Source organism: Grus americana, chromosome 1, assembly GCF_028858705.1.
Source record: "Grus americana isolate bGruAme1 chromosome 1, bGruAme1.mat, whole genome shotgun sequence".
NCBI classification, from domain to species: domain Eukaryota; kingdom Metazoa; phylum Chordata; class Aves; order Gruiformes; family Gruidae; genus Grus; species Grus americana.
Window position 1 is genome coordinate 53,429,158 of NC_072852.1, and position 13,015 is coordinate 53,442,172.

Here is a 13,015-nt window from a genome sequence, read left to right on the forward strand (position 1 = left end):
AGAGTATTTTGATCTTAATATCTTGCCTGAACCAATTTATTTCTCACAGTATATTTGAAATACAATTTGAATTCAAAGCAGAGAAAAAAAATTAAAGTCTGCATTTGAAAGCCGCAGTAGTGTTCGTCAATCTGTCTGTTCAAATGCAGAAAGCCAGCATGTCATGATCTTGATCTTGGTTTCCTGCAGTATCAGAGAGGAATGATGCAGGCACACTGCATCATGGATATGACAGTTTACTCTTTGGTCTTTTGCTGCAGATGTTGGATATAAAATATTAATGGAAATATTTAAATGATGTAGTGAAATCATTACCTTAAATCATAAAAGAGATACAAGAGAAATCACATAATTAAGAATGGGAATCGTAGCCTTTCAGGTCACTTCTGTAACAAAGGAGTCATACTATAAAGTGAGAGTTCGGTTTTGTTGTTGAACTTGACATTTTGGAATTTAGTTCATCTTAATTTAAAATTAAATTCTTAGATGTCTTCTTTCATTGTCATTCAGAGTTACTTCAAATCTTAGATTTGCAGTAGTCTGTCCAGCAGACTGCAACAAACGTTGGGGGACCCTGGTAGCTCTGAATCCTGGGAAGCTTATTTCAAGAGCTGATTTGAAACGAGGTATGCTTAAACAACTGACACTTGAAAAGAAAGGACCTGATAAACTGAAGAAGAAAAATCTAATAGAAGACATGAAGATGATGTACAGGACCCACAGGGAACACATGACTTTTGAAAGACATAAGGTATTTTTGTTTTCTTTCTCTAACAAAGAAAAGCAAAGTGCCTTTAAAACAGTTTTCAACATATCCAGATGGGGCATGTTATGCAAATTATTTCTTTTGTTTATTAGTATTTGATCTTTATGTTTAATAAATCCTGATTTTAGCATGGGTTTGGTTTTTTTTTTGACCTGCTGATTGAGAAATCTCCTGCAGTCTGGTCCACAATTCTGGTAACCCATCAGCCTTATAAAAAGCAAACACAGCATGGGAAGTTTATGAATTCTCAATTCCCACTGGAGATCTCCGTCAGAAGGGTTGTTAAAATAGATACCACTCTACTACCGTGTGTTGCAAAGGGCTGCAGGCAAGCAAATGCAGGCAAACAATTCAATAAGCAAAAGACCGAGAACAACTGAAATGTATGTGAAAATTTAACTCTTTGGATTTGGTGCCAATAGACAAAATTGTCAATGGGGCACTTAACAGTCTACATGAAAATACACTGGCCTGTTGTCAGGCAGCAGCAGGCTCTGCAAGCATTTTCCCTCTCCCTGCCCCAGAGATTTGGCTGCCTGTGATCAAGGCCACGTCAGGGATGGTGCAGCTGCGTAGCCTTGGATTAGACCTGTGTCAGAAAGGGCAGTGAGAAGCCCGGTTGGGGCCACCCCACCTTCTGTAGGTGCTGCATGTGAGCTCAGGTCCATGTCCCTGACACTTGCCCGAGCTATGCCATAGGTATGTCTGTGCCCAGCCACGCACCTTGCTGACCCTCACCCACTTGACTCGCCCTCCCAAATGACCTTGTCGCATCCTCATCCCAGTGGATTTGCCCCGGGATGTGGCTGTCCGTGGTCACTGCCACCGTCCGTGCCCCGCTCTCCTTGTGCGGGTGCTCCTGCCTGCTCTACTGTCCCCCCTCAGCTCCCAGCCCACCTGCCCTGGCGGGGCAGCCACCTCCTGCTGCTTCTATCGCAGAAAATTCATCTCAGAAGTAGAATATTTGTCAGCAGTTTCAGCATAAAAGCAGTGGTTTGTTTTCTCATGAGCCAAGAACCAATCTCTTATCTAAAACAGATTTTCTAAAATGTGTCTAATATATGAAAATTAATAAACTTTCCGTATCCATCCTCTTGTATGGAAAGTTTTGTTCTGTCTGGTAGTAACATCACCTACCTTATTAACTGTCATTCATAGCTGGCTGAATGTTTTCCTTTCAAATATTTATTGACAGATTGGTTATCTAGACATGACAGTATCATTAACAGTATCTGCTTTTCATATAAAACATTACGTAGTTTTTAAATAAAAAAAACCCCACACTGAAATATCTGTCTGGAAGTGCTCTCCCTTTATTTTAGTAGAGCTCCAGTTTAGTTGCATCTTATCCCAGTCCTCATTAATAGGTCATAGCTCTTGGATTGATTGTATTTTTTTTTCTATACTGCACCACAATCTCAGACTCCTCTCATAGATCATTTACACCCTGTAGGCTTCCTTGCTGATGCTATTTGCTGATTGATTTTTTTTTAAAGAAAAAACCCCTCCTATGTACTGACTGTATTTCCATGTATAATATTTCAATCATTTTGCGCCAGCTACAACACGTGCACCAGTGGTGTCAAACATCTAAGCAGCTACGTGCATACTGTTTGACTCAGAGCAGTATAAAATCTCTAAACTTCAAGTCATGACAGCCTTTCAAATATTAACTGCTCATAAATAGGGGCAGTATTGTTCTTCCGCAGACACTGCTACTAGTTCATTCGGTTGATATCTTTAAAGAACAGTATCAGTGTGAGCTGCGTCACTGCAGATGATTTCAGCATGCCAACTGTGGAATAGGCTAGGAATGTAGCCCATAGGATTTACAGAAAAAGAAATGTTTAAGAAAATAAGGTATAAATGAAGCATGGAAGAAGACAAAGCATAGGAGATTTCTCTCCTAGGTCCTATTGATCTATCACTAGTATCGCTTCCTTTGAAATGAATAGAAAGCAGAAGCCAGAAAGAGCTGTTTCTCATAATAAAATAGTAATGTCAAGTAGCATCCTAATGAGTTGAGAAATCCTTTAAAAGAAACTGTCTGTGCATCAGTCTTTTTACAGGCGCCTCACTGCTATATCTATATAGTATTTTACATTGGGATAGAAGGTACCTGAGTTTTTGTCTCTGAAAGGTAGCCAAATAAACACAAAAGGAGCTTCAAAGTAATCACATATGCACCAGAAACATCAAGGTGAATTCAGTAACATGGACTATTACCAGTTTTCTCTGATCTTCTCAGACAGATGGGGAACTAATGCTATTTTCTCCACAGGTAATATCACTATCTGGTGGATCTCAACATTGCGTGTATTAAAATCAAGCTTTTTAACCGCTGTATAAGGAGAAAGAGATGACTTGACTTTCACAGCTTTTTAAATGATGGCTATGATTACAGTGAAGTTACACTTGTGTTGGTTTGCAAGAAAGATCTTTTTAGCAAGCACAGAATGCTTTCTTTTAAACTGCTGGCCTAGCTGAGAGATTTAAGCAGCACTTTCGGGAGTTTGTATGAAACTATCAACTACCAATCTGAGTAATTCTCCATCATGGTAATGGGGGTTGTATCAGTTCTTTTTTTCCAATCTTTGTGAGTTGTCTGTTTGTTAGATATTTTGTAGTTTACACATGTGATCAGTTGAACTCATGTTGCTGGAAGTTCCCTCATGAGAAGATTTTGCATTTGCTGCTGTTGAGAAAGCCACTGAGTGAAAACAGGGACCTGCCTGCAAAGACACAGTGGGTGAGGAAGAGCTGCATGTAAACTTTTTGGTTTCCTATTCTGTCTACCTTGTCACATATGTAAAAAGTTAACTGTTCAAGCTTGTGTCCTAATAATTGACTTTTCTTTCTGCTAAACAAAAGCCTTCTTGTGGATCTTACTATAAAAAGATGGTACAGGCATGTTCACTTCACCATGCTGCCTGATTCAGGGCCCTGCCCCGATGGTAAATCCAGAATACCACGAACTGAGTTCAGAGTTTCCTACCTAAGATTGCCAGCATGGCAATAGGCTCCCTTTCTATGATTTTTGCAGCTGGAATCTATCTTCTGAATTTAAAGGAAAATAGATATGCACATGCACTTTTTTTTTTCCCCTGGGAAAAATTTAAACAGATCCACATCCAAAAGACTGAAAAGACCTCCTAGTTCTTCATCAGACACAATGTCTGGGACAAGGGAAAGACAGGTCTCATTCAGTATTACTGAGGATGACGTATGCAACAGTTCAGGACATTTCAATTGCAGAGAATGTAATCTTAAGAAGACCTAAATTTGGAATTTGTGGATTAGGTGGAAGCTATGGCCTTTGATCTCAAGAGTTTCGATGAGTATAATTCCTAAAAGCAGTCCTGTGGGTATTTATTGGTACTTCAGTGCATAGAGCTAGAGCTTTGCAGGCGTGCTTTCCAAAACTGGGTATTAGGACAGAATGACATCTCTAAAATCATCTTTCATCCTTTGCTGGATCCTGAGTAGTTCTGCCTGCTTTACTTGAGATAACATGCTATCAACGGCACCTTTAGTTTTTTATGCCACTTAGGGGTTGAACCAGTGGTGATCATTTTGGCCCAACAGTACTATGGTTTGGTGCCACAGTACGATTTAAAAGTAAGGGGTATGCACGATCCAGCTTTCGTTTTGGAGGAAAGTAAACCAGAAGATCAGCACCAGTGATGCACCAAACACATTTCAACCCCTAATAGGGACACAAAGATCTGAATCAAGTGGTTGACAACCTTACCACCTTCAATGGGAGAAAACACATGCACACATACACCAAATGGTGGGGGTATACCTTTGTATTTGTCGTCAGCTGCCTTTAACTCTTCATGACAACTATTATTTTACTTCCTTGATGCTTTTTCTAATTTAATTGCCTCACTTTCTGTTGCCTAGCTCAGAACTGCTTGCTGAATTTCTTCTTGCTTCTGTAACAATTTTATTATCATCCACCTTTTACTAATGCTATTTTTTGTGGTGGTCAGAAAATCCATCAATCTCAGCTTCACAGAAGGTCCCACAGGGTGCTAACTGGACCCCAAGGAAATGATGCTGTTCACCAACCCGTGCTGTAAGACAGTTGAAAGCTTCCTCATAGCAGGATAACCTGGTGTCAGTATCAGGAGGCTGCTCAACTCATGACTGCTGTGAGGGCTCCAGAGGTGTCTAGCTATGCTTCTGTGCAGTGGCCAGTGGACCAGCTGCAGAAGCAACCAGAGACAGATGAAGAATGAGGCAGGGCCAACCTGAGGAAGAAGCGCTGCTTCCATGGCTAGGCACTCTTATGTACCTCATTCTTGCAGACCCTTTCTAGGTGTTCAAGTTGCAACAGAGTGTGGTGACTGCTGGAATCTCTTCTGTTCTTCCCACAACTGCAAGTGCTGCTCCTACCTGTTTCATTAGTCCATGCTGACCAGTTTCTGTCATTGCTAGTCCACAGTGGGCTGCGCCAGCCCTTGTGAAAATGTTTGTGTCATTAGTCACTACGATTTTTAGCTTTTGTTTAATTCTGGTTGTCTTCCTAGCAAGCGTGTTCTCTGGGGCTGGGCAGCAGTGTTCATGGCACCTCCAGAGGCCACCTTGGTGCCTCTCTGGAGACCTTTGAACCTCTGCATGTAAGACAGCTACAGACAACTTGGCCACGGCATGCTGTGCAGGCAGAGATTGTTTTTGAGACTGAAAAGGTGCAGCTGGGGACCCTCTGGGGCACAATGCCTTGAATACAATGTACTAACCGCCCATCATAAGACCGAAAGGGGAGAGTCATTCTCTGAATGGAGTGTTTCAACCAAAGGCATAGACACAGGGGAGATGAATCATTTCTCGATAGATGAAAAGTGGGAGGGGATGGGACAAAAGCTCTTATCTCACTGAAAGGGGGGGAAGAGGATGTAGAGAAACGTTTCTTGGTGAGAGGGAATATAGAAAAGTACCCTCTGACCAAGTCAGCCCTGAATCTCTAGCTGTCTTCAAGTTTTACTCCTTCTCCCTCCCCAAGTCATGACAGGCAGCTACATAGGCCTCATTAGCTTTTCTTTCCTCCCATCTCACCAACCATTTTCTAGCAGCTCCAACCAGAATTTTTTATATAGTCAAATGGCCTGCATAGTTTCCTGATGGCACTGGAGACAGAAGTTAACAGCCACATCCCAGTAAGCAGAATAAACACATCTATCAACCCAGTGCCACTGAGGAGTGAATGGGTAAAGCAAGTAAGCCTCATGAAGACATGTCCACTCCCTTTGTGAGGAGGTGGGAGCGGGGATAGAAATTCAGTGATGCAAGGAGACACGAGATCCATTTCTTTGTAGTCTTCTCATTACATTTGAAACACTGCAAAAGACATTTAGTGTTAATCACATTTTCCTTGTCTCACTCCATGCACTTCTAGTTGGTCTTCCCTTCATCTGGGAAGATGAAGCAGCCTGGAGACAAGCACCTTGATGCTCTGAGAAGATTCAAAGAGAACAGAGGGCCATGCTTATGAGTGTTGAAGAAACTGGTCTTTGCTATCTCAATTTGTTACAAAGACTTAACTTTGTCCTCGCAGGGGCTGCGCAGAACACAGCCCAGACCTATAGTTTGGGAAACATTGTAAATGTTTGTGTCCAGTTTATCATGCAGCTTGCTATCTTGCAGGCATATGGTGGAAGCCACAATGTCCTTTCACACAGCATGTGACAGAGTTACAGTTAAACAGAGTACTTGCTCCATTTCTGGATATGTATGGTCTCATGACTTGGTGATGCAGAAGGTGCATAGTATTTCCCATGAGGCAGGCAGTATCCAGATGATGTTAACACTATCGCTGCCCGTAGAGAAGATGCTAGTGTTCCCCCTGAATCCAGCACTGGAATTATGGACCATATGGGTATCAGAGGTCCTTTTGATGACCTGAAAACATGTTCATAAATATGCCTCGATGAGTAAAGGAGTGGGACAACTGAGTGGTTGTCTTCATGGTTTATAGCTGCCTGCGGACTGATTGCAGATGAGAACGTGGATCGCATCAGTGGCCATTCTGGAGCCATGCACACATGAAAGGTGAAGGCCTAGGGCAGAACAGCCACACCAGCAAATACTTCCAGAAAGCAATTGTCTGTATCTTCTTTCTTGGGCAAAATGATGTGCAGAAAGTCTAAGTAAGTCAGCTCATTCAGGTTGTCATTCATGTCTAGTTGCCATAGAAAGAGAATAGCGCTTCCTCTCTTATAGCATATTTTCTTGCCTGCTGACTATTCTCAGAGCCAGCAGTAAACATTGCGGAGTCAACCACAAATAAGAAAGTATGAAAGAAGCAGGAAGAGAAGTAAGACTGTCATGGTTTAACCCCAGCTGGCAACTAAGCACCACACAGCTGCTCGCTCACTCCCCCCTGGTGGGATGGAGAGGAGAATCAGAATAAAAGTACAGTTTGTGGGTTGAGATAAAGACAGTTTAATAGGACAGCAAAGGAAGATAATAAAATAAAATAAAATAAAATAAAATAAAATAAAATAAAATAAAATAAAATAAAATAAAATAAATAATACAATGAGTGATGTACAGTGCAATTTCTCACCACCAGCTAACCAATGCCCAGCCCAGTCCCTGAGCAGCAATCCCCCCCGATTTACATACTGAGCATGACGTCCTATGGTATGGAATATCCCTTTGGCCAGTTTGGATCAGCTGTCCTGGCTGTGCTCCCTCCCCACTTCTTGTGCACCTCCTCACTGGCAAAGCATGGGAAGCCAGAGTATGGGCAATGGTGGCAGGGCCAGTGATGTGCTAATGTTATCTACGTGATACAGATAAATGATAGCATGTCATATCTACAGTGGCTCACTGATAGGCTCAGTTAAGAAGGAAAATATTTGTGAGACTGCTTTCATCAGACAGTTTTGATGCACATGCATGGAGGGGACATTTAGTCTATGGGACCAGTCTAAAGCTAGTCTGAAGTAAACACCTTGAACTAGCATGGATGTATCTAAATGCCTTGTTTTACTGATCCATTCCTATTGTGCTGCATTACTTAAATAATGTCGACTACACCTTTCTGTTTCAGAGTTGAAAAATTCATATATTATGCGGGATTCTAACACTTTTTTTCTGTCTTTATGGTTAAAGGTCTTATAAGCAATGAGCAGGTGAGTGGCCTCCTTCCAAATCAGGGAAGTAATTCCCAGAGGCATTAGAAGGAGTAGAAAGCACTTTGAATTCTCTTTTTCACTTTCACTTCCAGCAGACCAGAACCAAGGAGTCATAGCCAAAAAGGGTCATAAACATTATGATATGCACTTTGCAGCATCTCTTAGTTTGTACACTGTCTTTAGTCGGAATGATCTACCTGTTAGCTGTGTGAATGGGAGAGAATTACCCACCAGGATTCAAATTAGCTTGCTAAGCTCTGGGATGTCTAAGCCAATAGCAGTATAGCAATAGCAAACATATGATGTGGTCTTTCTCTGTTACATACACAGCATAGTTAATGTGCACATGCACAGTAGTTCTCTTTTCCTAAATTCCGGACTTACTGTGCTTGCACAAAACAGTGTTACATATGAGTAATAGATCCAGCACTTTTTGGAAGCATAGCTTTACTGCTCATATAACACTACTCACAGACAGCATGTGCTCATAGCCTGCTCAAATCTTACGTCTTGTCTGGTTCTGCAAAGCACCCAGGAAAGAGGCTGGCTGCCTGCACACCACTGCTACAAGATTCCCAACCTTGCTTTGTGCTGAGACTTCTCCATGCAGGAAGGAACAAGCTGCATACTTCAGCTGTGAAGCTAGGAGAAACCTGCTTTCAGCTAACATTTTTCTTCCATCTGTCAAATGAGAGAATGTGTTCCCATTATGAGCTCGGAGAAGAAGCCATACACTGAGCATCCCACACAAAAACAATCCTTCTTCTTATCTAAGTTCTCAGATAAGCTAGGATAATTCTTATTTTCAAAAACATTTTAGCTTTTGAGGAACCCATTGAGAAGTCACTTGCACACAGGTTTTGGATGCTGAAATAACTTGACAACGCTACGTGGGTTTCTTATTTCACTTAAACGTGGCTAAAATGTTACATCATGACTGCTATTATTTCTTAGTCAATTAAGCATATCCTGCACGCAGTTCTTTTCTCAGTATTAAATTTTTTCTCAAGTCCTTGTACTTGCTATTTCAGTATCTTTTTAGACATTGTCTCTGCCTCAACATGTCTGAACTTCCTTTCAATAAAACATATAAAATCCTTCTCCAAACTTTTATGGATTTCATTCTTTTCACACAAAAAATATCTTAAATGCAATATCAAACTCTGCTACAAAGTTTGCTCTGATGTCATGTATAAAATATTTCCATTTCAAGAATTAACTTTACAAATGATATTTCTACTGGAGCGTCTTAGCCTTATCTAATAATAATAAGCCATAAAGTGCTCTAGTTAATATTAATGTAAAACTTGAATAACTTAAATTACATTAGTGCGAGATGAGAATTTGGACTACTAGCTCTAATCCAAAAAAAAAAAAAGCAGAAATCTAAATGAAAGATTTAAACTCTGCCTCTTACAAACATACCAGTTTACCCTCTTATGAAATGTTCTCCTCAAATACAGAATCATCAGGGAAAAATATTTTGAGTAATCTGGGTAAACATACCTTTTTATACTGGTGAAACACTGCATAAGAAACTACAATGATTACTTAATCTATATTTGGACAGGTACGTGGGGGGTTTTCCTACTTAAAACTACTTCAAGTTCTAGAAAGTGGTTCCTAAACAGGCTACTGGTGTTTGAAATACAGAAATTCATCACCTTTTAGGAAGCCAGCAATTATGAGTAAAAAAAGATAGCCTTTCTTTTCAGCCACTAAATGCTTGTTGCATTTTCAGGCTGCAGAGATGAATATTGACAAGAATAACAAAAAGAGCTTTAAAAAAAGAGTATTTTAAAACCTTAACAATAGATTTCTTGCTTGATTTTTACCCTTATTCAATACTGCCTGAGTATATGGCTCTAAGGAAGTGTTGTTCCATAGATGTTTTTAAAGCTTAACTTCCACATCAAAATCTGAGTTAAAAAGTATCACAAGACAGAAAACATTAATAGTAAAACTAAAAATAACATCATCAGCAATGTTATTAAGTACTAAAACACAAGGAGTCATCAAGTTTTAAATTAAATGAGGAACAGAAAAGAGGTACATGTTCAAAACAAACAAACTAAAAGAATTTTTATCTAATGAGATTCAAATTAGCGAGACTCCATTTATGGTTTGAGATCTTAAAATATTTAGACCGTATGTGCTATTTTAAATGCATGATGACAGAGCTGAACTTATCAACAAACAAATAGATATACTGAAATGTTTCACAGTTCCTTGCATGATGTGAAAGTTTTTTAGATCTTCAGCAAGCTGTTGTGAATACAGCAAAGTGTGGGTTACAGTAGATAAAAATTACCATGATCCCCATTTTTGGGCCTCAATAACTATTCTGACAGCTGTGCTTTCAAGAGAACTGTTTTGAATAGGAAATTATGTATTTTTACTATGTAAGCTCTCTTGTGTTGCTGAGTTATTTAAGTGAAGAAATGTGATGCACAGCTTTGGCTTTCAACTGCCTTTGTTTCGGCGTAACATTCTTGCATCAAAGACACATTAAAAACGTGGTCCTTAAGGACTGTTTTTTCTAGCTCAACAGGGAAGCTGCTAAAGACTACCTCACCATTATTCAGCCCACGCTTCAAGCCGTTCTGTGTTACTTAATTATCTTTGGTTCAGAAGATGTTGATTCTTCCAAGTAACTGCATAACCATCTTGTTCTCAACTGGTTTCAAGAGTATCTCTAGATCTTGATTCTGTCCTCCTTTCTCACATTAAGCACATTTTAAAAAGACCTCAGTTGGAGTTCTGTGACAGAATCTGTTCTCAGCATTAGTACGCTCTCCAAAAGCAGACATTATTAACAAAGTTTTCATAAACACCAGTTACTGAGTGCAGATAGCACCAAAATTCATATATATTACAACCCATGCATTAATTTTGAAAAATGCGAACAAGAATACAAGAAAGCTGATCTCTCTAACAAGTATGAAAAACAGAAAAGATACTTCATCTGCTAAGAGCAGGGATTAAGTTTACAAAATTTTGTTTTAATAATAGCAATGCTGACAAATTAATAAATTCATAGTTAAACTTTAAATATCTATTGTAATTCATCAAATGCTACTTTTATATACCCTACTACTTGTACCATTTATCTCACTTGTCTAATATGGTATGTGGAATATTATTGTCTCTAATAATCTTCAGTGTTTCAGTGCACAGACCCATATTGTAGTACATATGGATTGACTAACACATCCAGATACAGAAATTGTTCACAACTTCTAATTTTTCCCGTACAAAGGAAGCCCTTGTTCTCTTTTACAAGTCATCCATCCAGTAAGATGCATCAAAAAGCCTTTTCCAGCAATGTCAGCCTCATGCCCTAAGCTGAAACGTCCTTTAATAACTCTTCTCATTCTCTGGTATTACCAAACTGCAAGCTGTCTAATCTCTATTTACCTCAATTATTCTACATATGCTGCTTCCAGAACACTCCATGCACTTTACACTAGGTTTTATTCCTGCCTTAGTATCTTGCACGAAGTATCTGCATGTATCACATGTGGCAGCCTTCTGCACCTTACTGGTGTCTACTTCTCCTCATTCATTCTCCTTGTGCAGCTTTCCAAAATCAAATACTAAGTTTTCATGCTAGACCCGCTCGCTCTCTTGTCTGGAATGCTAGTAGAAGCCTCCACTGATATATTCTGGTACACAAAATATAAGAACAATCCCCTTCTATCACTGATTTTAGAATCCATGGTTTAAATCAGCTAGCACCAAAAATGACTGGAAAACTGACTGCAAGTTATTCTGTCCACAGCTGAGAAGCAAAATTCATGTATACAGCAGCAAATCAAATACGAAGCCTGCAGGAAGTCTCTGCATCTTACATGAAAAGCAGGTATAAGGAAAACAATGTTTCAGCCAAGGCTTTTAAGAATACTTCTATAAGGGACAAAGTATTTCCAGGCCAATTGCTACCTAAAGACAAACACCTGGGATTTATCAACAGCCTTATTTACAGATATGTAACGATAGTCTACAAACATTGAAAAGCCAAAAATAATTGAATTCTAAATGGCCATCACTTCAAATAACAGATTTTAGTCTCCTGTGCTTTGTTTGTCAATTACATCTATACAAAGTGAGTCCAATGCAATGACATTACGCTATGCCACATTTGCATATGCAAAAAAGTGTACAAAACCAGTAGAGAGTTATGTTTATCTCCATTCAAAAAAAGTGTTTTAAACAACGTGAAAGCTGTAGGTGTTAGTTCCCTCGCTTGGATAACAACAGAAACTATACCTTTGGGAGAAGCTGGATTGCTTGGAGTATTCTCTGTCTGTGTCCAGAGTTAAGGATTCCTATTTCCAAGAGATCCTGGTCCTCCATTACGTTGCTTCCCTAAAAATGGAAAAAAAAAGGTAGAATAAAAATGAAAAAAATAGCAGATGCCTTCAATAGCCTGAAACCAGCCCTTCTATTGCGTTTAAAAGAGAACATTTTGCTTATCGTATCTGACAACAATCATAGATTACTGATGATTGCGTTCATTTTCACAATGACAAAATATGGTGGAAGGTGCTTGAACTCATGTACAATTACTATACTGCTGGCAGCACTGCCAGTGGAGAAATTGTAGCTCTCACTCAAGCCGAATACCAGATGTGAATCTTCTTTCATTTGATTGAAACCAGGGACATGACTAAGAGAACTGTTCAGAAACTTCATTTTTTCATTCCTCTCCTACCTGACCCAGCTATTTACGAAGTTCATTTTTCTCCAGACTTAGCATAGAATAAGATGAGCAGAGTGGATGAGGATAAAATTATTTAGTTCCTTGTTAGTAAAATGGTGAGAAACCAAAGAGAGGGAGTGGTATCAACGAACCCCATATAGTCCCCACCCCCCCTGTCTGCAAACAGCAGAAAAAGACCATCTGTTCAAACAATACCCAAAATAAATGCCCACAAAAGTCCATAAAATAAGACTCCACAGTTCAAGCCTCTATTCTTAGGAGTTGTTACCAGTAGCAGAGGATCTATAGGTCCACAAACAGGATAATACGACTTCTAAGTTCAAGAAGTCTGACACCACCTAGACAGTAAGTTCAGCATTCAAAGGTTAAGGTGCTTGATTA

The 13,015-nt window shown here is 39.6% G+C and overlaps 1 protein-coding gene across 11 annotated transcripts in view; it reads right to left on the reverse strand.

Moving 5' to 3' along the window:
* The window catches only part of ANKS1B (ankyrin repeat and sterile alpha motif domain containing 1B), a 447,444-nt gene that overhangs the window by 162,654 nt on the left and 271,775 nt on the right, over window positions 1–13,015 (reverse strand). For all 11 annotated transcript variants that reach the window (XM_054812812.1, XM_054812811.1, XM_054812807.1 and 8 more), the window contains one exon: window positions 12,181–12,279. In XM_054812812.1, the coding sequence (XP_054668787.1) occupies window positions 12,181–12,279 (99 nt within the window). The remainder of the gene's footprint in view (window positions 1–12,180; window positions 12,280–13,015) is intronic.